Source organism: Neomonachus schauinslandi, chromosome 2 (genome assembly GCF_002201575.2).
Source record: "Neomonachus schauinslandi chromosome 2, ASM220157v2, whole genome shotgun sequence".
Classification (NCBI taxonomy): Eukaryota; Metazoa; Chordata; class Mammalia; order Carnivora; family Phocidae; genus Neomonachus; species Neomonachus schauinslandi.
Genome location: NC_058404.1, coordinates 35194677 through 35219009, shown reverse-complemented (window position 1 = coordinate 35219009; position 24333 = coordinate 35194677). Strand labels below are relative to the sequence as shown.

Genomic DNA, 24333 nt, shown 5'->3' with positions numbered 1-24333 from the left:
CAGGACCCTGGAGACCATGATCTGAGCCGAAGGCAGCCACTTAACCGACTGAGCCACCCAGGTGCCCTAAACATGCCTTTTGAAGTATCAAGTGCCATACCAAAACAGGGCATTATTCTTAGTCCCGAGCCTGTCACTATCCTCGTGTCGCCCCCCGCCCCGTTTCCTTACCTGCCAAATGTGCACAGTCGCACCTGCTCAGCTTCAAAGGGTAGATGAGCAAGGACAGGAAAGTACATTCATAAGTTAAAAAGCCCTAAAGGATAAGGTAGAGGTGGTGAGGCTGAGGGAATGGGAGAAAGAGAAGGTCAAAGCGACCAACTTGAGAACCTCATGCATGGAGGTGGGGGACATGGGTGTGGTTAGACAGCATCAGGGGGCTGAACAGAAAGGGTCTCAGTCACTTTTTGGAAGTCAAGGATTGCAAAGGCAAAGTGAAGGAGCTTGTTTTCAAAGCAGTAGACCTGGGCTCTGGATGGGTGTGGACTCTGAAGAGCCAGGCCACGTGGGTTTGAATCCCAGCCCGGCCACTAACTGACCAGGCCATCTTGGACAAATACTGGACCTCTTTGTGCCTCAGGGTCCCCCCTGTAAAATGAGGATAATAGTAGTACCTACTTCTCAGGGTTGTGTAGACTAAATGAGACCTTTGCCTGACACATAGGAAGCTTCCACGTCCGTAGGTAGGGATAATGATAGTTAATATCTACCTCCTAAGGGATTGAACAATAGTCTGTGTTAGAAGCTTTCACAGTGTACAGGATGTAGTAAGCATGCTGTAAATATCGTCCAGTATTAGCATTACCGTTTTCAGCATTGTTTAGGGTCCCAAGATAATATGAGGGGAAAACACATAGTAAATTGCAAAGTGCTGTGCAAATATGTTGTGACTCCTCACCGGGTTCGTGTTGTTTGTGGGGCTTGGGGACAGTAACTGCCAAACCAGATTGGCTGTTAATGGGACCGAGGCTGGTGAACTGGCATTTCAAAGTACCTTTTCAGGTGTCTTTGCCCATGTGGCAGGAAAGGTCTGCATTTACAGCCTGCAGAGAAATGTGTCCCTTGGGACTTCTTTAGTGCTTCTGTTATCTCTGGTCCCCCACCCCATGGGCTGAAACCATTATTTTTTGCTCTTTCTGCTGTGAACCTTTAGTCCAAGCAGGACATCCTCTAGCTTCACCTCCCATGCTCCCTCATCCCCAAGCATAGCCCTGCTTGAAAGCACCCCCATCCTTTTCTGCTCCCCCAGAGTTATCACTCCCCATCTAAATTCTTAATTGCTTCCTCCCCTTTCCCTACCATTATGTCCAACCTCTGCTGTCTACCCTGACCACCAATACTTTTTTCTTTTAAGTTCTGAACGCTCAGAGCCCGTGTTGGATTGCTGGATCTGGGTTCTCCTGCTCTTCTCCAGTTGTCTCGTGTTGCACCACAAAGTGCTTCAGCCGTGTCAAGCTGTTATGTAAAGCGTGTAAAGCTGATCCCCCTGGTTAGAGCACGGCATGGGTCTGCTGCGCCTTTGTTTAATCCGTTTCTTCTCCTTGCACAGTAACCAGGGCACACAGACTCACCCAATGGTAGCTCTTTTGAAGAAAGCTCCCTGTCTTCTCCTTGGATTTTTGGGACCTGGGGTCTCACCTTCTCAGAATGACAAGGTTCGTATGGATTTGGGCCTCCTCACAGGCTCCAATCCCCCGCCCTGCACAGTGCCCACGGCTGGCAGAAGACTGGGGCATTTAGAATCCAGCACTTGGCTCTGATCTGATGTACCCAGGGCAGAACTGCCTGCTAGAGGACAGTGGCAGACTTCTGGCCGGTTGTGCCATAAGCAAAATGCTACCTCCTTTTGGCTTGTTGGGGATTACAAAGCCCTGGTATTTTGGAGGAATATAGGAAGGGAAGAGGGACTCAGTAAGGCTCCATTAACATTCATCTTGTTCCTGGACTTGAGAGCACCCTGGGAAACTCCGCTCCTCCCCCCCCCTTTTTCTAGCTGCTTCCCTGAGGATTACTAAAAAGTGTGGTTCCCTGATCTGCTCCTGGTTTTCCCTGGGGGATAGAGAGGCTCTGTTAGAGAAACAAGATGGGATTGGTGATTGGTATATAAATCCCTTTCACTCTCACTAAAGGGGGTCCTGGATCCAGCCTACACAGCCTTCCACGTGCACCTGCCACCTGCCCCGTCCCAGGAACCTGCCTCGGGACCAGAGGCCTCCTCAGTCTCAGATTCACGCAGCTAAGCAGGAGCCTTGGCTCACTCCTGTTTTCTGGGGAGTTGGCCAAGATGTTGGCAGCCTTAATCTTCTAGGGATATTCAAGTCCAGCCCTAACCCTAACCCTAACCTTCCCGCTCCCAGTGGTGAGAACAGTGACCCTGTGCTGTGAGCATCAGAACACAACGCACCTTTTTCCACAATGCACTTCGAACACATTGCACCTGGAGCCTGTAAGAGCGAACGTTGTAATCTGACTCACGGCCGAACACTTCCAGCCTCAGGCGAGGTCATCACAGAATCCAGATACAACATGTCCTCCAGCCTCCGTGTCCCACCTCATCTCTCAGGAAAGAAGACACACAAAGCAAGTGTTATGGTTTGCCGCTTTCCTCACAGCATCCCCATTCCAATTAATCAGGTTCTCCAAGATTGGAAGAACCCTGGCTTCAAGTGGCCAAGCAGTGAACTGGCTTTCTTTTCTTCATCTTCCACGGCCAGCCCAATAAAGGTGTCTGCTCCTTTCTTGCCACCTGACACCTAACAATAAGTATAACCCTGGCCCATTGGTCTTGACCAGGGAAAGGCCAGCTCAGAGGAACTGGAGCCACAGATACAAGGGCCTTTCCCAGTGGGGACATAAATGGGGGACGCTAGAAAGACCAAAAGAAGAATGGAGGGTAGGGACTGAATTGTTAGAGGCTGCCGGTGAGCCCGGATGCCCTTGCGTCAGCCACCGTACATAGGACTCCCCCAGGTCAGGACTGCTATTCAGGGCAGCGATGCAGACAGGCAGGGCCCAGGAAACCAGCGAGTGCTTGGTTACCTTTCCATCACCTCCTAGAAGAAAGTGGCATTATCCCTGCTTTGTAAATAGAGACATTGACACACATCCAAGAGTGCTATTAGCCATGAAAAAAATCCACTATAACCCAAGAGCCGTGGGCTGATTTTTGGTTCCTCTAAAAATTAGCCTTTCCCAGATGCTAAATTTAGTTCAAGACCTATTGGGTGTTTTCCGTTTCTGACATTCTTAGGCACTGTGGGAAATTCACAACAGGCAGTTCTGCTCTGAGTTGCTTGCTGTTTCTTAGGAGAGGAAGACATGGGCACTTGGGACTGTTTCAGAGACAATAGAACCAGGTGTCCATCAACTGATAAACGGGTTCATAAAATGTGGTACATGCATACAGTGGAATATTACTTGGCCATCAAAAGGAATGCAGTAGTGAGATTGCGGCCGCATGGAAGAACCTTGAAAGCATCATGCTAAATGAAAGAAGGCGCTCTCAAAAAATCATCTAATGTATGATTCCATTGATATAAAATATCCAGTGCAGGCAAATCTCTAGAGACAAAGCAACAGTGGATGCCTAGACTGAGGGAAGGGTAGGGGATGGCGTGTGACGGTGTGGGGTTTCTTTTGGGGGTGATAAAAAATGTTCTACAGTAAGATTGTGGTGATGGTTGCATAACTCTGTGACTTTATACTAAAAAAAAAAAACGCCGTTGAACTTAAATGCTCTAAATGGGTGAATTTTATGGTATGTGAAAATATCTCAATAAAGATGTTTTTAAAAGAAACGATACAAGATGGTATGTAATCGAGCGTGAATTTGTGTGGTTTGCACAGTAACTGTGTTCCAGACAGGGTAGCAACGCTGGGACCAACGGCAGGCTTCCTGGCTGGCTTTGATGGTGCACTGTGAACAGTGTCAGGAGGGGTGGAGTGGGGGGAAGGATAGAGCATCACAACGCTGACAGCCTTGAGCCGAAGTCCGTTTTGTTGTGAGGAGAGAATGCAGTTGGTCTGCAGAACAGCCAGCCTTAAAGTGGAAGGTAGGAAGAAGGCTACGTGGGGAGGTGGGAACAGATTTCAAAGAGCCTTGAATGCCAAGCAAGGGTTTTGATTGTATCGTACACATGGTGCAGGATCCTGGTCAGAGGAATAAAGGGATAGAGTGCACCGAGGCTTGGAACATCCGAGTGAGTTGGAACTCCAGCGGCAGGGAAAAGAAAGCTGGTCCTGAGGCTTCTTATACACCCCGTAGGCGAGTTGTGTTTGCACATCCTGGTTGGGACAAGTGGGAAGTTAGGGATCCAAGCTAGAATCAGCCAGAGCTGGTCTCAGCAGGGCCAGTGTCCCTTTGCTACTTTCTCTTGGGGAATTGCCTGTGTTCTCGTCTCGCCACCTCTTTGTCCCCAGGACCTGTCAAAATAGGCTGTGATGCCAGGGGCTAAGAATTTGAGCTTACCAAGTTGACTGTTTGACCAACGGCTTGTACAGATCAGGAGCTGCAAAATATTTAATCAGTGAGGTCGTTGGAGGGAGTGGAGATTTGATCAATAGGAGTGTTGATGTTTTCTTTAAGGGTCAAGTCTAAACTGCTTTTCTTCTCCCTTCTTTTGGCAAAACCACAAACCATTAAAATTGGAAAGAATAACTTTTTTTAAGAACCAAAAGGCTTATTTTTAATCAGTTATGTGGTCTGCTCACCTTTGTGGTGTTGCTCTTGACCTCCTTCACAAAAATACAAATGACTGTTAGCCTAGTGGCTTCCAAACCCTTTTGAAGCAGCAACCCCACTTTTGATGACTCATATTTACCCAGTATTTAAGACAGCTCTTGGGTTGAAGAGGGTCAGGGCCTACTGCCTTGGCCCCCTGAGGAAAACAGCTGTTAGTCCCTGGGGCCGGCTGAGGCCCAAGGCACTCATTTTCTTCATTCGTAAGGCTTGTGGCAGAAACCTGGATAAACGTCAGAGTTGGTTATAGTGAGGGTTGGAGGAGGAGAAAAGAAAGTTTAGAAAGGAAGATGCTGAGGAGACAGTGCCTGTGTCCTTTTTGCTTGTTCACAAGTATTTATTGGGCAATTCTTGTGTGCCAGGCACCCTACTGGTTGCCGTACTGGTTGCCGTACTGGTTGCCGAGGATTTAAAGGTAAATATGACCCGTCCCCACCCTCGGAACTCAGTCGGGAAAGGGAACTTTCCTTCAGTGTGACAGGTGCAGTGGGAGGGCACCCGACCCAGACTGGGAGCTGGAAGAGGCTTTGGGGCAGAGTCCCCAGCCAGGCAGAGAAGTGGAGGGTAGCTGCCAGCCAGCAGACGCAGGCCCTGAAGGGGGTAGTGGGGCTCGGGGACTGGAGGGAGCGTGTGTTTCAGAGATTCCTGCTTTGGGGACCTGCAGGGTGTCCTGGCTGAGCCCCTGATGGTTAACCGCGGGGTGGGGGAAGGGGGGTAAGAAAGAAAGAAGGCTCCCAGGGCTGTGGAGACCTAAGTCAGGGGGTAGATACAAGCCGAAACAAGGGCACTTTTTGGTGGGGGATGGACAGTTGGCGGACGACACCAGGAGGGAGCGCTCGTGAGCATCCTGAATGGAAATAGAAGCTGCATTTCCCCCTGGTAAAGAGGGGGTGCTCAGAGCAGGGAACCCTCTGGGATGGTGGCCTTCTTTGTCAGTGCCAGTGCCCAGTTGCTGGTCATGAGAGGGATGGATGGGTGACCAGGTCGCATTGGGTCTGTGAGCCGGGGAGCACCCGGGATCCAGGGAAAGAGAGGTGAGGGGGAGTGAATGCGCGTGACAGTGTGTTGGGGGCGGGGGAGGCGGGGGGGCTCGAAGGGGGAGCCCAGCAGTGGGACGAGGAGAAAGGAGCTTTGTGTGCAAGGGCTGTTGTGGCCAGAGCAAGTGTGGGCTTGGTGGCAGCTGCCGGCCTCCGCTCCTAATAAAGTCAAAAGCTCCGCATCCTCTGGCCCGACACCTGTTAGCTAGAGGTTCCCCTGAGCTGACCTCTCCCTGGGCTGGCTCTCTCCCATATGCATCTTATACATCTGACTCACTGCAGGGCCAGACCCCTCCCTGCTGAATCACTTGACCCCAGGATCCCCTGTTGACAAATTACCTTCTCTCTACTTAGGTGGGGGCTGCTAGATTTTTGAGGGAAAGGGTTTGCTCAGCTGTTACTAGGGAAAGGGTTGAGGCTGGCCTAGCCCAAAGGAAATGGGGTGTTCTCCTGGGAAGTGGCCATTCTTGGCAAAGAACCGAGTGTGCAGGGAGGGGCAGTCTGGACACAAAGATGCCCCGGGGTGGGTGGCTGGCCTCCCCCCCCCTCCCCTTGGATGGAGGGAAATGAAACGTCAACTGCTTAATGCTGCTGTGGCTGCTTCCTGGCTTTGCCTCTTCCTTCTTTTGCCCTAGGGGGGAGCGGGGTAGAGAAGAAGAGGTAGGGTTCCAGGTAGCCAGCTGTCTCCCACTGACCCCTATTCCAGTTCCGCCTCCTGGCTCTGTAGCCCCTGGAATGCCGCGGCTCAGTGCGGCTCGCTAGCCTAACTCCCTTTGTCTCTCTCCCTCTTCCCTCTTCCTGCCCCGTCCCTTGGCCCCTCCCCCCCTCCCCCGTGGGTGGCTGCAGCCCAGCCCTGGGGAGCCCCTGTGGAAGTGGAGTCCTTCCTGGTCCACCCTGGTGACCTGCTGCAGCTTCGCTGTCGGCTGCGGGACGATGTCCAGAGCATCAACTGGCTGCGGGACGGGGTGCAGCTGGTGGAAAGCAACCGTACCCGCATCACAGGGGAGGAGGTGGAGGTGCGGGACTCCGTGCCTGCTGACTCCGGCCTCTACGCTTGCGTGACCAGCAGCCCCTCGGGCAGCGACACCACCTACTTCTCCGTCAACGTCTCAGGTTGGTAGCCACGCCTGCCCTCACCCTCTCCCCAGATCCAGCCTTCCCACCCTCTCTGCCAGTTTCGGGGGCGGGGCAAGCCCCGCCCCCACTCTGCTTCGGAAACTGCTGCCCACTAACATTGCTCCGTGCCCGCCGCGTGGCTTCGCTCTCAGAGGGGTGACTGGGGGTGGTGAGGGCCTCAGGTCAGAGATCTGGGTTTCCAGGATCAGCCTCAGAAGTGACTGCTCATGCGCTTGGGTCAGTAAGACACTGATCTTTTTCCACCATAGCTTGCCCAGATCTCCAGGTGCTGCCTGGGACTGGGCCAGCTTCCATTCTGTCATTCCCTTGCCATTTGGACTTGGTACTTGGCTCGGGGGTTAGAGCCCCGGAATATGTGGTGAGGTGGGTCCCTGCTGTGATTGGAAAGGATCCAGGTGCACCACCATATTCCCAGACTTTGTGGAAAACATCTGTCCTCCACCTTCTGGAGCTGTATTAAGGGCAGCCAGGGAACCCCAGAGCTCTGTGACTTTGGGACTCTGCCACTTTTTAGAACACGACTTTTACACAACTCTAGGGTAAAACAAAGAAGAGCTGAAATTTTCTTTACACCGTGTGTGGAAAGCCCAGGGTGAGGGCTGGGCATCTCTTCTCCTCCGGGTATCGTTTAGAACCTGCCCCCACTTGCAGGACTTGCCTCCTTTATTTCCCTCCAGACCCCCAAAAGCACTAGGAGGGACTGGAAAAAGATCTGGCATGATCGCTGCTTGGTGACCACATGTGTGTCAAGCCTTTTAAAAGGGGCGGATACCTGTGGAGAGGTGTTAGCAATTGCGGACTAGTGTGGTGGGCTCCCTCTCTGCTCTGGTTATGAGGGGCAGCCCTCAAGCCTTTGCACGTGCATGGTAGAAAAATCCCACCTAGAAATTGTTCAGCCCGTTCTTTCCCAGATGGTGTAGAAATAGCTTCTGGCTGTAGTGTGCCTAGATCTGTCTGGGTTTCTGAAGAAGGATACACACAGATTCCCTGGCTGCTGGTCCTGAGACCCAGCACATCTGGGTGGTGCTGAGTTGCGAGAACCTCTGAACGCAAGGTGGAATTAAATTCAAGAGGACCCGCTGCCCCTGATGGAACTGGCCAGTCTCAAGGCTTCTGGACAGAAAGGGGCACCGCGTTGGGATGGGGAAGGCGGGGGACAGGCATAGAGCCTGCAGTTCTTAAATAAACCGTTTCCGTCCCACAGAGAGACCGTCACGAAGGGCAGAATGGGACTGGGGTCCAGTATGGGGACGGGCATCTGCATTCATCTGTAACTGGACTGGCCTTTATGTTCATGGCCGGCTGTTGATATGGATGGAAATCTAGTGAGCCCTTTTCCCTCGAAGGGACCTCAGTGCCCCTTTCTGCTTCCCATAGATGCTCTCCCCTCCTCGGAGGACGACGATGATGATGATGACTCCTCTTCAGAGGAGAAAGAGACAGATAACACCAAACCAAACCGTATGCGTGAGACACTGTTTCCTACCTTACTGCCCTCGGGCCGGGCGTTGGGTTTGAGTGGGAAGGGGGAGGCTGGGATGATTGTTTGGAGAAGGGGCGGAGCGGGCACATGGGGTCCCGATGTTTAGCCACGGGGTCCCTGGGGTGCCCTGATTAGAGCCGGCACTGTTGACAGGTGTTGAGCAGGCAGGCGGGGCACCTCCAGGTCCTGGCCTGGGCCCCTGCTCCTGAGCCTGACTGGCCCCCTGCCTGTCTCTCTTGGCTTTCCCTGGGCAGCCGTGGCTCCATACTGGACATCCCCAGAAAAGATGGAAAAGAAATTGCACGCAGTGCCAGCTGCCAAGACTGTGAAGTTCAAATGCCCTTCCAGTGGGACTCCCAACCCCACACTGCGCTGGCTGAAAAATGGCAAAGAATTCAAACCTGACCACAGGATTGGAGGCTACAAGGTACGTGTGTGTGTGTGTGTGTGTATGAAAGTCGGTATAAGAGGAACGGGAGAAGCTCCTTGGAAAATCCTTATTATATGTCATTAATTGTTTAATGCTTTCTAACTATAAAAGCAGTGTACTTTAGAAAAATTTCAAATACAAAAAACTGCAAATGAAGCTTTAAAATCTTCAGTCCTGGAGCGCCTGGGTTGCTCAGTCGGTTAAGCATGTGCCTCCACTCAGGTCATGATCGCAGAGTCGTGAGATCGAGCCCCACGCTCCTCGTCGGGCTCCACACTGGGCGGGGAGCCTGCTTGAGACTCTCCCTCTCCCTCTGCCCCTCTCACTTCGCGCGCTTGCTCTCGCTCTCTCAAAATAAAAAAAATTTTCAGTCTTTTTTCTATGTATATGGTTTTTATATAATCACATTGTATATATACTTTCTTGTCACTTGTTAACATTATGAGTCTTTTGCCATGTGTTTGAGAGATAATTTTTCATGACTGCATAATATTTCATTATTAAAATGTCTCATGATGTAATGACCTGTTTTGTGATATTTGTCATTGTCTGGTTTTTCACTATTCTACATTATATTGTGGTGAGTATCTTTGTACATAAATCTTTGTCAGTGTTTTTAAATGTTCTTCCCCAGGACAGGTTGCTAGGAGTGAAGTTACTAGACCAAAGTATAAGCATTTCTTTAAGCCCTTAGTGCATATTTCCCATTACCTTTTTTTCCCCCGGTAATTAGGTAATTTTACTCATTCGTTTATTTTTTCTAACATGAACGTTTCTTGAACCCATGTCTTTCCAGAAAGTGTACTGGGCAGTAGCATTCCAAGTACATCAGGAAGATGTGCTATATTATTTATTGTGATATTTGCTTTAATGGGGAATGATTTAATGAGCTAGGGTATGATTTTATTTCCTATTTTTATTTTATTGTGGTAAGAATTACTTCCAAAAGAAAAAATTCATCTTCCCATAGCAGAGTATGAGAATGACAGGCTTACCATACCTGAGCCAACAACTTCGATGACAAAAGTACCTCACTCTTCTCTTGTGCATTGTTCTGCTTGTTAGCAGACTTCAAATTTTCGTATGTTAATAAGCAATTTCCATTTCCTGCTGTGTGAATTGTCTGTTTGCGTCCTTTGCTCATCTGCGACTCTAGCAAGAACTTCTTCCTCCTTAATCCCTTCTTTAGACTCTGATCATCCTTCTATCCCATCTCACCTCCCTGCTCTTCTCCCATTAATCTTGTACGGAGAAAGCAGAAAGGGTGCGTGGCCGGCTCACTTGGTGAACGTGTGACTCTTGATCACAGGGTTTTAAGTTCGAGCCTCACTTTGGCTATAGAGATTGCTTAAAGAAAAAAAAAATAAAATCTTTAAACAGAAAAGCAGAGATGAGGAAAAACAGGGAAACATATTAAATTAATTTATCCAACACTTACCACGGATGGTACGAGGCAGTGCTCCTGCCCACAGAGAATTTCCAGTCTGACAGGAGCGCAGGTGTCCTCGAACACTGTCACGAGAAGCAGGCTTTGATCAGTGCTTCAGCAGGGGCACAGAGGAACAGTGAGAACCATTCTGACCCGAGGTTGGGCTGGAGGAGATGGTTTTTGCAAGAAGAGGTCGGGGGCAGACCGGGCTGAACTCTTGGCAGGGAGCCCTTCCAGCCCAGGATGCGGACAGAGGCGCAGAGTGGGAAGCTCCCGGTGCATTCGGGAGAATGCAGGAGGCACATAGGTCAGATCGCAGACGGCCCTGGCTATTGCAGGCAGACGTCCAGAGTTCCTCATGCCCATCTGCCCGTCTGCCTGATGTGTTCTTTCAGTGCACGTGGATCGGAGGTGGGGGGGGGGGGAGGCGGTCTCTGCCCTGTCCTGGCTCACGTGCTGTGCCGCGGGGGCCGTGCGCTCCGGGCTGGGACTGGAGGGTAAGTGCCACCGGGCACCCCTGCCTCCACGCGGCTTCTTGCCTCCATTCTCCTCCAGACCTGCAATGGAGCGCTCTGGCATGTTTCCCCTCAGGTCCGTTACGCCACCTGGAGCATCATAATGGATTCCGTGGTGCCTTCGGATAAGGGCAACTACACCTGCATCGTGGAGAACGAATATGGCAGCATTAACCACACCTACCAGCTCGACGTCGTGGGTAAGAAGGCGCCAGCGACAGGGGTCGAAGGAGCTTCGAGGAAAGAGAGCAGGGCTTTGAGAAAACAGCCATAGGGTCCAGACCGGCGCGGGCGTTTATCAACTCTGTCGCCTAAAGCCGGTTTCGTGCCTGGTTTGTGCATTTAGTTGAGAGGATTGGACGCTGCTGTGACTCCTGAAAGGTGGAAGGTGCTGTGGCTAGTCTCCTGCAAGGGGTGACGGGAGAGGGGGTTACATAGAGCATCCGGTGGCTGCTGCTGGGCGCCTGACACCCGGCAGTTCTCATGGGCCCCGCGAGGTCGGCGCTGGGCCTCCCACTTTACGGAAGAGCAGACTGAGGCTCATTAGTGCAAGACTCCAGACCCGTGCTGACTGCGGGGCCTCGCAGGAAACACTAGAAAGCACAGCACGCCTCTCGGTGCTGCTACGGCAGCCTCTTCCTCTCGGAGGCTCTGACCTCATTCTCTAGAGGTCTTAAGGTAAAGAGTTGCACAGCCAGCATTCTTCTTGGCTTTAAGGATATGGTATAAAAAGAAGCTTCTGGGCCAGCCGGATAGGACCAGAGATTGGCATTGCTAGTGAGCTCCTAGTGCTGCTGGTGCTGGTGCTCATGGACCACGCTTTGAGTAGCAAGTCTAAACGACTCTGTGTGATTTTCGTTAGGGAGGTCTGGGAGTGTGACTGAAGTTCTAGGGGTCTCCATTTAAGGCAAGAGAGACTTCTGGTGCCTGTGAAAATGGATGCATTGCCTCGCGGAGGAAGTTCCTCATCGTTTAGGACCTTCTTCCCTCTCCCAGCTCAGAGTCGAGGGGCTAAGGCTCAGCAGAGCCTGGAAATGCTCCTGCCCAGTGGAGAAGCCAAGGGGGAGCACACTTCTCCTTGGTGGTCTTTGAGATGCTCTCTGTCAGCATTCCAGCCAGGAGCGGGCCATGGCGGGGCCTGACGAGCCTCTCCTCTCTCTTCCTCCACAGAGCGGTCCCCTCACCGGCCCATCCTGCAGGCAGGGTTGCCTGCCAACAAGACCGTGGCCCTGGGCAGCAATGTGGAGTTCATGTGTAAGGTGTACAGTGACCCACAGCCCCATATCCAGTGGCTAAAGCACATCGAGGTGAATGGCAGTAAGATTGGTCCAGACAACCTGCCGTATGTCCAGATCTTGAAGGTAATCTTGGCCCCAGTCTCCGTGGGCTGGGTGCCGGGAAGGAGACCCGTATCTCCCTGGGCCCAAGTTGCTATGGTCAGGCTTGGTGCTGGCGACCGGGATGCATCCCTTACCTTCAGGCACCGGCTCCGTTTTAAATAGGGACCTAGCCACATTCCCCAGAGCTAGTGACAGGTCACAGAGTGACAGTGCAGTGGCAACCGAAGGCCAGGAGTGGGGAGGGTGGGGTGGCCACTGCTGGTTTCTAAGCCTTGAGAGTGACTTTGCTCAGGCTTTTGGGTCAGCTACTCAGGGAAGGCATTTGGACTCCTGATTTTCCGTTGCCCAGAACCAAAACCTTTCCAGCAAGCGTTTGCCAGATTCTGCCCTATTTCCCAAGTCACCTCCTTTCCGGCAAGTGAGTGAATGATAAGGGCACGACTCTTAGGTAGAGTTGGAAAAGCAGATGCCACAGGTAAATTCTAAACAGCGTCAGGAGTAATGGCCTTCTCTTCCTTTTTCCTCTCACTCCCAGACTTTCATTGTCCCCAAATGCTCCACTAATCCAGGGAAGGTAATTGCCTAATTCCCCCAGTGGATCTTGGAACAAGAAGTAACCAGAGGCTGGGAACGTGATTTACCTCCTGGTCCCAGAGTTAGACCTCCTCCTCCCCTGGCTTGGCCATCCCAGAGTTTTACTGGCCATGCCTTCTCTTCACTACTGGCGCTGAAACCGCTGTGTTGGAAAATGAGGCCATGGCCTTGGCCCGTGGCCACCGGCTCCCTTCACAATGCCTGCCCCAGACCCGGAGGAGTGGGCCTGACACAGACAGAATGTGTGACTGGGGGCAGCGATTTTCTTTTTAAGTTTATTTTTCGGTCAGATGCTTTGGGCCTTCGGAGTCAACTTGGTTTGTCCTCCTAAAAAGGGAAAGATGATAAGTCTCACTAATGTCTCCCTTGCCTTAGCTCCCTGGGCCTGCCTTAACGTTACATGGGAGCAAAGTATGGCCACGTCTCAGTGTGTGCCCCACTGACTGGCTTGTCGTTGGTTTGTTCTAGCATTCGGGGATTAATAGCTCGGATGCGGAGGTGCTGACCCTGTTCAATGTGACAGAGGCCCAGAGCGGGGAGTATGTGTGTAAGGTTTCCAATTATATTGGTGAAGCTAACCAGTCTGCGTGGCTCACTGTCACCAGACCTGTGGCAAAAGGTAATGGGGAGCTGGATGGGGCCCTGTGCTGGGAGTTTGATTCAGGCCCCACGCTGCTGGGGCAGATGGGGAAGCCAGCACCCAACTCTCCCTGTTATCCTGCTGTATTTCTAGAGCCCAGAGCCATGGAAAAATACCCGGCCTGGGAGGCTGCTTTGGTTCGGTACTGTGTCGGTGTCAAACTCCGTCCCTCGTGTGTGCCCCTCAGCTGTGTGTGCGCTTGTGGCCACCGACCGGCCGCGTGCTGAACAACAGTGCAGACTGAGTCTGAGTGGCGGAGACGGGAAGGGGCCGGGGTTCCCCTTGCAGACCGGCAGGCCGTGTGCGCGCGTGAGCGTGCACGCGTGTGTGTGCACGCATGACGCAGCACCCATCCATCCCTCCTGTGTGTGCCCTCTGACTTTACCTGAAACCAAACAGCCCCCCGCCGCCGGGCCGCATTTCTCCATGCTGCCCGCCGCCCGCCCGCATGCTTGGACGGGCCAGGGGCTGCCAGCGTCTGGTGAAGGGTCGTAACCAGCCAGCGGCGGCTCAGGTCTGCGGAGCCCCTCCCTCAGGGTCTCACTGTCTTCCTCTAACAGGTCTCGCTGCCTGGTGGTTTTTGTGTGTTCCTTGTTGCAAAGGAGACGCTGCGGAGCATTCCTTCCTCCGGTTTTTCCCCCCTTCTCTTCCTCCATCCCTTTCTCTGTGTCTCTTAGAGGTCTCATGTCCTGTGCTTGTCCATTTTGCTTCCGTTGTCTCTTCTAGACTGCCGGAGTTAATACCACCGACAAAGAGATGGAAGTGCTCCACTTAAGGAATGTCTCCTTTGAGGACGCGGGGGAGTATACGTGCTTGGCGGGTAACTCTATCGGACTCTCCCATCACTCTGCATGGTTGACCGTTTTGGAAGGTATACACTGTACTTCTCCTCTCGATGTCCTGCCCTTGCCACGGGCACGGGGGGAGCATGCATTGTGGGGCTGGGGGAGACACAGAGCCAGGAGAGGTAGAGGAATGGGCTCCAGGGGCCAGCAGGTGGCCCTGGCGATTTGTCTAAGCTTGAGGGTCGAATCCTCTCGGCTCTCATGGGAGCTGTCCTCATTTTGCAGGAACATGGAGGCCTCCCACCTATATACCTGCATCTGGCTCTCCCCCTTGGCCAATGCAATGCATGCGTGGAATCTGGAGTTAACCTGCAGCCGGGCTCTCCTGCAGGGCAGGCGCCTTCCCTCCTTGGGTCCAGCAGCCTTCCCCGACTTGTCTGATCCTTTTTTGCTGGCTCCAGAGGTCTCAAGAGAGGCCCAGGCCTCCTCTAACCGGATGTAGGCATTCTATAAAGAGGGGCTTGTTGCTTGTAAGGAACAGTGCCCGCCCACCCTGCCATTCTCTGATCTCGGAGGAGAGCTTCCACCCAGATGCGGGAACTGGAGCATTAAGTCAGGACTGACTCTGGAGGCCGCTCCGTGCTGCCCTTGCATCCTCTTTGGCCCCCAAGAGGGGAGGTCTGTGTGTTGGGCTGGGAAGGAAGGAGCCTGCAGCCTGCTCAGGTGGTGGGCTGGTCTTTGCTGCCTCTTGAGTGTCCTGCACGTGGGTCTGGGCACAGTGCTATTCCTGTCGCTGCTGACACTCCCCTCCTCTCCCTCCCTCTCTCTTCCTCTGCCCTGCCTGGCCAGCAGGGTCTGACAGCACCCCTGCTTGAGGCAGAGAAGCGTTCTGTTTTTACCCCATCACTGTCTTTGTCCCGTGTGTGCTCCCACTTGGTTGTCTTTGTTTGTCCATACTGGGGAGAGAGAAAAACAGAAACACTTCCTCCTGTTCTTAGCTCTGCTGCCTCCTTGTCAGGCTCTGGGGGTTCCTTTGGGCTCCATCTGGGGTCACACATAGTGTCTCTCCGGGGAGGTCCCCGGCACGCCTGCCTCTGTGGCTGGCTGGTGTTTGGAAGAATGCCATTCAAGGTAGAGGGGCGTTCACTCCGGGTGGGGGAAGCCTCCCCGCCTCGCGTGTGCAAGCGAAGGGTGGGTTCAGCTGGGTGGGCTTCTGCGGGAGCGGGCTGGATTCTAAACAGAAGGTGGGAGAAGAGAATAAAACAGTGCCCCCTCCCCAGTTTCTTCGTTCGGTTTTAGGAGTTAGGGCCTGAGTAGGATTCCTAAGTGTGGCAAAGTGGATGTTCTCCTCTCAAGCAGTCTAGATGTGGTGGGAAATGAAGCTAGTTTTGCTGGGGAGTTAGCTAGGTACAAATATTTACGTGTCTGACCTGACATAGGTAGCATAGGCAGAAGGCGATGACCCAGGACACAGACTGGGTCTCCCCGCCCCGCCCCCCGCCTTGAACTCATGATGTGTCACTGTATGCCCGGCGCTGTGGCATGTGGAAATGGAGAAGGTGTTCATGCGCTGTCAGGGACAACAGACTCTTAAGTGGTTCGTCTGTCCCATGTGATAGGTGGATACATGCAGGACTAAGGCTCTGCTGAGAAGGCCGGGTTTCCATGAGTAGACGGAGAAAGCCCCTGTGGGTACCTGGTACCCGTGGATCCCAGCAGTCCCGCTGAGCAAGGCGGGCTCCTGAATGAATGAGGATGGGCCTCACGTGGCAAGATAGTTCTAATCCATCCCCCTTGGGGGATTCGAGTCAGGATCGGGAAGACTCAGAGATCATATGCTATCTGATCTGCTCAGTGACAGACCTTAGTCCCAGCTGGGACCCAGCTTGGTTCTTCTCTGCCCTGAAAATTCTCAGAGGAAAGGAGATGGGGGTTGTTTTTCTTATGAAGCTGGGACCCTAGTGGTCTGGGCCCCCAGAGCCTGCTAACACCCTGTTCACACTGACTCAGCCCTGGAAGAGAGGCCAGCAGTGATGACCTCGCCCCTGTACCTGGAGATCATCATCTATTGCACGGGGGCCTTCCTCATTTCCTGCATGGTGGGGTCTGTCATCATCTACAAGATGAAGAGTGGTACCAAGAAGAGCGACTTCCACAGCCAGATGGCCGTGCACAAGCTAGCCAAGAGCATCCCTCTGCGCAGACAGGTAACAGAAAGTAGATAGGGGATTTGCACGCCCCGCATCAGCTCCTCTCCCTGTGTCCCCGGGGCCGCCGCCAGGACCTTCAAATGCCCTGCCCTCTCCTCTGTCCCCAGCCTACCACTTCCAGCTTTGCTTTCTAGCTTTTGGGCCAGGGGCAGTAGAATGTCCTAAGTGCTCCAGAGTTGGGTTCCAGGCTGTTCTAGCCCATGAATTTGGAATGCCCACCATACCCCAACTGCCAGCCCCCTGTTCACCTGGCATGTGGATCAGGAGAAAGCCCTAGCCAGGCTGAATGTGCAACTCATATTGTACTTTTGAACGGTCCCCGAGGGTCAGTTAGAGGTACAAAGATACAGAGCAGAGAAGAGGACCTGAGTCAGGTGCCAGGATGCCACCCTCCTCTCATCCAAGGAAATGGAACAGAGGGTGAAGGCGTGTGAAAGGAGGGAACGTTCATTTGGAGCTGGGCTAATTCTGGAGGGTGCTTTGGGAGTTAGGAATCCATAATCTGGGGCGCCTGGGTGGCTCCAGTTGGTTAAGTGTCTGCCTTCCGCACAGGTCCTGATCTGCTTCTCCCTCTCCCTCTGCCCCTCCCGCTGCTCATGCTCGCTCTCACTCGCTCTCTCTCTGAAATAAATAAAATCTTTAAAAAAAAAAAAAAAGGAATGCATAATCTGAGGCAGGGTTTTCACAAAGAATGGGGACAACAATAGAGTTGTGATTGCAATGATAGGTTACAAAATGTCAGTCTGGAAGAGGGAGATTTGGTCTGCTCCTGTTAAATGAGTGGAAAGGGTAGCTGGCGGCAAAAATAAGTCCGTTTTCGAACTTAGGTCTTCAGACCTCTTGTGGTCTTTCTGCCACTCTGTGTTGGAGAAAGAACATCAGATAACAGATACACACCTCTGCCATCGGCGGAAAGCCCTGAGGAGGAGTTGCAGGAATCCTCTGTGGCTCGGTCCCCCAGCCCCCTCCCCCACCCCATCCTCGCTAGAAGGGTGACCCCACGCTTCCCTGTAGGTGTCGGCGGATTCCAGTGCATCCATGAACTCTGGGGTTCTGCTCGTTCGGCCCTCACGTCTCTCCTCTAGTGGAACCCCCATGCTGGCCGGGGTCTCTGAATACGAGCTTCCTGAAGACCCTCGCTGGGAGCTGCCTCGAGACAGGTAATACTTTAACTCTCAACTTTCTGAGGAAGTCCCCCGCTGGGAGTGAAGGGGTACCAGATACATCCAGAAAGAACAGTTTGACACTTTCTGCTCTCAGCTGGGTGGAATTTGGAGAGGTGGAGACAGGATGGCCCTTCCAGGCTGAAATTTTACCAGCCCCATCTCACACCACCCTCTCTTTTCCCAAAAGGCTGGTTTTAGGCAAACCCCTGGGAGAGGGCTGCTTTGGGCAGGTGGTGTTGGCGGAGGCCATTGGGCTGGACAAGGACAAACCCAACCGTGTGACCAAAGTGGCTGTGAAGATGTTGAAGGGTAAGTGATGTTTCTGTCCTTGCAAAAACAAACCCGCCGTTGCCCAAGCAGACTGTGGGCCTTGGGCCACCAGTCTCTCCGGCGCCCTGTCATGGTCCACACCTGCCACACGGCCTGTGTAGCATCTCCTGGGCATGGAGGGGCATCATTCTGAACCCTGAGATGGCCACGCTCTCCCTTAGTTCCTTGGCATCAGTCTGGGCTGTGGGCAGGTGTATTCTAGATCCCATTGCTAGCTGGATTTTCCCATCCTGTCCTCCACCCCACACACTAGCACACATTGCCAACAGCTCTCATAAAGGGGAAGGGAAAACCAATTCGGGTGTGAAATGGGGAGGAGAGAGAAGCAAGTCCCCGAAAACCGGGCTTCTTCGAGCATCCTCCACTCCCTTCGCTTTCCTCCTCTCATCCTCCCTTCCAAGTAAATGAGTCTCATGCCCTCCCGGTTTGTGTGTAAAGCGGACGCGACAGAGAAAGACCTGTCAGACCTGATCTCAGAAATGGAGATGATGAAGATGATCGGGAAGCACAAGAACATCATCAACCTGCTGGGGGCCTGCACACAGGACGGTAGGCACTAAGCTAGTCCAGCTCTCCCGCCCCTGCCAGCATAGGGCCTCAGCCGAGAACCTGAGCCTCCCACTCGGATAACAGTGTCTGTCGGGGAGAAGATAGTGACAGTGACCAGGCATCTCAGTGACGCTTAGGGAAGGGGGTTAAGAGGAGAGGCCAGTTTAGCAGTAGCTGGAGTTACTTCTCGGGGTCTGGCGTTCATCTGAGAAGACAGGTATCTAGATTCATACACATAGTGTGGGGGTGGAACCAGGTGAGTCACTGTGGCCTAAATTAGGGCTCCCCCCCCACCCCCAGGTTTGCTTGGGAACTTCTTGGAGTATGCTGGGAAGAATCCTTTCCCTAGCTTTTTTGAGGTAGTGGAGTGAATTTCCCAGGCTCCCTAAAGGTGCAGTTAGGCCTGTGGTGTGTGGTTGGGGGTGGGGCTTCCTGGGGGCGAAGCTGAGCACCTGCCTGCCCACCGACGGCCCACACCCCCAGGTCCTTTGTACGTCATCGTGGAGTACGCCTCCAAAGGCAACCTACGGGAGTACCTGCAGGCCCGGAGGCCTCCTGGGCTGGAGTACTGTTACAACCCCAGCCACAGCCCAGAGGAGCAGCTCTCCTCCAAGGACCTGGTGTCCTGCGCCTATCAGGTGGCCCGGGGCATGGAGTATCTCGCCTCCAAGAAGGTATGGCTCCTGAGGGTTCCCCTGGGTGAGGTCGGGGTGGGAACAGAGCCTCCCTTGTCCTCCGGTTTACAACTTTGCATCGTCTGGAGCACCGCCTACCCATGCTGTCTCAGGCTCTCAGGGGCGTCAGAGTGCAGAAAGCCAGCTCAGACTGTGCATTGCCACTCTCCGGGTAGCCCCAAGCAGCTACTTCTAGATCTCCAAATACAAAGAAAGAATGATAAGCCCTATGTTGTGGCTTGGTTATGGGGCACGATGAAGTCCCATGTGACAGTGTGAAGTTCAGTGTTGGTGCTCGGATAAACGGAGGCTTCGTTTGAGCCCCAGCCCGATGCGCATGTGCTGCAGCTGGGGGCCAGCGCTTGAGAGCACGCACCTCCCCCGACTGGACAGAAGCATCCAGGTTCAGCCTTCCTGGGTGCGGGTCCAGAGCTACGAGTTGGGAGGAGCGGCAAGGGAGCCCCACACAGAGGGTTTGCTACGGTGATTCAGGGGCCTGGAGCTGGAGGTGCTCGAATGGCTGGCTTTGAAGTGGCAGAGAGGGACCTCGTAGCAGCAGTCTGGAAAGGTCGAGGGGTAGTGGTGTGGCGGGAGGAGGCTCGAGTGCTGGAGCAGCAGCCCCGGGGCAGGCTGACGGCGGGCCGCCCCTCACCTGCGTCCCGTTTCCTCTGCGCACAGTGCATACACCGAGACCTGGCCGCCAGGAACGTGCTGGTGACCGAGGACAACGTGATGAAGATCGCAGACTTCGGCCTCGCGCGGGACATTCACCACATCGACTACTATAAAAAGACAACCAACGTAAGTGCTGGGACAGAACCGGCTGCAGGTCCTCTGCCCAGGACTCCGTTGGGCTTTCTCCCACTTCCATCTCCGGGCTGGGACCCAGCACCGCTGGCCTTGCTCGAGAGACGGTGCGGTGGGACGAGCCGAGCATGTGTCCTCCCCATGTCCAGTCCTGTGTGTGCCCCCCGCTGTCCCCCCATCGCCCGGGCCTGGGCTACCCCCATCTCCCTCGTGCCGCTTACAGGGCCGGCTGCCTGTGAAGTGGATGGCCCCCGAGGCCTTGTTTGACCGGATCTACACCCACCAGAGCGACGTGTGAGTTTGAAAGAGGCAATTGCCGGGGATACGTGGGATAGAAAATTCCAGCACAGTAGAGTCCTGCATGTCCCTCGAGATCGACGGGGGTCTCCTTCCCTTTCGGAGAGAACAAAACAAAACATTGGATGTGTCCCCCTCCTTTGTTCACTTGGTAGAGGTTGAAAGGCCAGTGTGAGCTCCAGCACTCGCCCGTTTTCCCCCGTAAGCGTCTGTGCTGGGGGAGGGTGGGGTCGGGATGACATGCTGGGGAGGGGGTGGAAAGGACTCTAGGCTGGCCTGGCTCTGTGCCCATAAGACCCGGTGGCTCTGTGCTCCTCCACAGCTGGTCTTTTGGGGTGCTCCTGTGGGAAATCTTCACCCTGGGAGGCTCCCCATATCCCGGCGTGCCTGTGGAGGAGCTTTTCAAGCTGCTGAAGGAGGGTCATCGGATGGACAAGCCCAGTAACTGCACCAATGAGCTGTAAGCATGGGAAGACACCTGAGGTCCTGGGCCAGGCCCTGGGGGAAGAACGGAAGGAGAACGGGGTTTAGCTTGATAAAGCAGCCCTGCCTGGTCCTTCCTCCCCTGACTCGACAATCCTCTCCCAGATACATGATGATGCGGGATTGCTGGCACGCAGTACCCTCTCAGAGACCTACCTTCAAGCAGCTGGTGGAAGACCTGGACCGCATTGTGGCCTTGACCTCCAACCAGGTGAGGCTGTCCTATCCCAGACCTCCGGTCGCCGTCCGCGAGGTGCACCTGTGTGAGTGAGCGCTGCCGCGGGGCGGAGAATGCCGGACCGCTTGTCTCTCCTTGCACAGGAGTACCTGGACCTGTCCGTGCCCCTGGACCAGTACTCTCCGAGTTTTCCCGACACCCGAAGCTCAACCTGCTCCTCGGGGGAGGATTCGGTCTTCTCTCATGAGCCGTTGCCCGAGGAGCCCTGTCTGCCCCGACACCCAGCCCAGCTTGCCAATGGCGGACTCAAACGACGCTGACTAGCACCCCCGCCCCCCTGCCCAGACTCCATCATCCGCTGTGTCCCTCACCCCCCACCCCTCCCTGCGGGACTCACTGCCTTCCCCTTTGCCCCTTTCGTGCCGGCAGGAGCTAGCTGCCTACCTGAGGCCTTGACCCCACAGAGTTCACCTCTCTTCCTCCTGCTCCTCCTCCTCACAACCTGTTTGTGTGAGAGAGGAGCAGAGAGGCAGGTACTTGCTCATGGCCACTTCGTCCCCTCCCCCTTGTTGGACCAAGACCCCTCCCCGCCACTTCGGAGCAGTGCCTGGAGGGCTGGGGAGTGGGAGATGAGCAGGCATGCGGGCGAAAGCTGACCAAGCTTTCCTGTGTTGGTTTTGTCTGCTTCGCCGCGGACCCCTAAGCCCGAGCTCTGGGGGCGGGGGCCTCGTCCTCAGGGCTGCAGCCGTAGCCGGGGGAGGTCGAGTGCTCTGGGCCTTGGCTGAGGGCAGCCTCTGCCCCAGATAGATGGTGCCAGTGGCTTATTAATTCCGATACTAATTTGCTTTGCTGACCAAATACCTGGTACCAGAGGCTGGGGAGGCAAAGGCTGGGAGCAGTGTCGTGGCCCTGGGGCTCAGCCCCAAACTGGGGGCTTTGTACATAGCTATGAAGAAAACACAAAGTGTATAAATCTGAGTATATATTTACATGTCTTTTTAAAAGGGTCGTTACCAGAGATTAACCCACTGGGTAAGATGCTCCTGGTGGCTGGGAGGCATCAGTTGCTATATATTAAAAACAAAGAAAAAAGAAAAAAAAAAAAAGGAAAATGTTTTTAAAAAGGTCATATATTTTTTGCTACTTTTGCTGTTTTATTTTTTTAAATTATGTTCTAAACCTATTTTCAGTTTAGGTCCCTCAATAAAAATTGCTGCTGCTTCATTTTTATACGGGCTGTGTGACAGGGGACAAGGGAGAGAATGTCAGCTGGAAAGGAGTGAGCCTCCTGGGCCCTGGGGCTGTGTCTGTCCCGAGGGCGCCCCAGCTGCCTGCACTTCCCTCACAACTGCTTCCCCTCAGGTCTTGCACCGGGACCTCCTCCGGGACAAAACTCCTACCGCTCCGATGCTTTTTGGAAAGGCAGGAAGAGATGACCGTGTGTGGTGGGCAGGAACCTCAATGCACCCGAGGCTCTGGGCCCCCAGCCAAGGCTCCGCCACCCTCAACCACAGATTGTTTCCTCAGCGGAAACTGGTGGGGTTGGGTGGGGTGGGAGGGTCAGAAGGAGGGCTGGGGGGCCTACCTGGGAATAGCCAAGGGGCAGAGCTAGAGGGATTTAAGAGGAAAGCTACGGATTACGGGACCCAGGGCCTGCAGAAACTCAAACCCAGATACGCATCTCCCCCTTCATGTGGGTGCGGTTTTGTCTATACTTCTATGTGAAGGAAAACTTGTCACCTAAGATCAGTTTGACATTCGGGCCCCTTGCTTCATGTCTCCCAGCTTACTCTGGTCATGCTTCTCCCACCCCCCCACCCCACCCCACCATTCTTCCTGTGTCTGTGACCAGACTTCATTTGCTAGAACTATCGCAGATCTTGGCTTCCTATAGTTCTTCCAGGACAAACTCCACCCCATCCCCCAGGAAAGGGGAAAAATTCTCTAAATGTTTGGTGTTTGGCTGCTTGGAAATTTTCTTTCTCTGCCACCTGCTGGTGATCACTGCACTCAACACGTGGATCCCTCCTCCTCAGAACCTCAGCCCTGAAATTGCGAGTACTCCGCCCCCCCCAAAAGCTTACTCTTTGCGGGATTACTGCGAAATACAGAAGAAGGTCGGATTCGCTTTCATTTCTGCAGGGCAAACGGGATTGCTGCTTTAAGTTTCCTTTCTGAGCTAGCTATTTGGGGGGCAGTTGCAGTGTTGGCCGCTGTTGTAAACTTCTCTCTTATCCTTGTGTCTCTGTAAATATGCGTCTGTCAACATATTACAGTTTGTGTTTGTGTTTAAAGAAGGCGTAATTTGGTGAACAGAGCCAGGAAATGAATTTCTGCTCTTAAAATCATTTGATTTGAGACCGTAGAGTGGTGTCTTTCCTTGTAAAATACTGATGATCACTTCCGCCTCAGCCCTCCCTTGAAACAATGTTGTGTGAGTGGATGGAGGATCTATAAGGGGCTTTAACATGCCTTCGGGAAAGGTGCTGGAGAACTCCAAGGCACTGTTACCATAACTGTGATGTCCTTGCTGTTACTACTCCAATCGCCCACAAATTTCCCCAGAGACTGAGCTGGCTGTCAAATAAAAGATAGTAAAATTGACCTGAGGGAAAATGAAATGGCCGTTTTACTTAGATAACCAGATTGGGTCTCCTGAGGAAAGGAATCCAGTTTATCTAATGAAGACGTCGTGCTGTCAAGGCACTGAATCTGTCTGGTTTCGGAGGGTTAAAAGATTAGGGCCTGGGATCATCACACCATTAATCAATACTGCCTTTCCACCTTTTTCTAATTGCCATAGACTGGGGATCATCAGTCCCTTGGTACCACTAATGTACTGTATTGATCCTCAAGTAAGAAAGATTGAACCTCAGACGAAGCAAGAAATCGGTCTCCATGACAGCGAAGCTGCTGTGCCCGTCAGCCGCCACTGGGGGGCGACAGCAGGCCAAGGTCTCCGTCAACGTCGGCGGGGGCGGGGATGGTGCGCCAATCTCCTTCGGAGCTCCATTAGTCTGACCTCACCTACTGTGAACTAACTGGTGATGACTGGGAAATCTTTAGCATTACAGTGTATTTATTTGATGTCACCAATGTGACTGGTATTGTAATGACAAGTACAGAATTAGACGTGGCACAGGCGTGGGGTCCATAAATACCAAGCACCACCAACACCTCCGTGTTGTAGCAAAACTTATGTGTGAGATGCAGGCCAAATCTGACATTACCACCGAGGCCTGATTTTAGAAGCTGCCTAAAACCACACCCAGTGAGGAGATGAGCAGTTGGCACAGCGAGGGCCTAGGCATCTGCAAGGCGGGAGAAAGCTCTGTAGCAAGCTAGCCTAGCCCCCCACCCCACTGCTCCACTGGGGAGAGCCGGGGAGACGGAAGGTCAGCAAGAACCCAGCTGTTCAGGAAGAGTCAGTCCGGGGCAAGTTCTCTCCAGCCCGGCACCTAAGAGCATTCAGGGCCACGTATACGACACCGCCTCCCAGATGTTTGTGTTG

General features: G+C 53.5%; 1 protein-coding gene across 3 annotated transcripts in view; it reads left to right on the top strand.

Annotated features, from left to right (window-relative positions):
- Nucleotides 1-22052, top strand: part of FGFR1 (fibroblast growth factor receptor 1) — a 47104-nt gene extending 25052 nt beyond the window's left edge. The window contains exons 3-18 of one of the 3 annotated variants that reach the window (XM_044912831.1): nucleotides 6622-6888; nucleotides 8290-8379; nucleotides 8650-8822; nucleotides 10846-10969; nucleotides 11940-12130; nucleotides 14070-14214; nucleotides 16139-16335; nucleotides 17353-17498; nucleotides 17692-17813; nucleotides 18273-18383; nucleotides 18867-19057; nucleotides 19736-19858; nucleotides 20088-20158; nucleotides 20484-20621; nucleotides 20750-20855; nucleotides 20966-22052. In XM_044912831.1, coding sequence (XP_044768766.1) covers nucleotides 6622-6888; nucleotides 8290-8379; nucleotides 8650-8822; nucleotides 10846-10969; nucleotides 11940-12130; nucleotides 14070-14214; nucleotides 16139-16335; nucleotides 17353-17498; nucleotides 17692-17813; nucleotides 18273-18383; nucleotides 18867-19057; nucleotides 19736-19858; nucleotides 20088-20158; nucleotides 20484-20621; nucleotides 20750-20855; nucleotides 20966-21142 — 2372 coding nt within the window. In that variant the 3' untranslated portion in view covers nucleotides 21143-22052. Of the gene's footprint in view, nucleotides 1-6621; nucleotides 6889-8289; nucleotides 8380-8649; nucleotides 8823-10845; nucleotides 10970-11939; nucleotides 12131-13171; nucleotides 13323-14069; nucleotides 14215-16138; nucleotides 16342-17352; nucleotides 17499-17691; nucleotides 17814-18272; nucleotides 18384-18866; nucleotides 19058-19735; nucleotides 19859-20087; nucleotides 20159-20483; nucleotides 20622-20749; nucleotides 20856-20965 lie in introns of all 3 variants that reach the window. The other 2 variants (XM_044912832.1, XM_021681577.2) reach the window with 2 other exon arrangements.
- Nucleotides 22053-24333: the final 2281 nt, after the last annotated feature.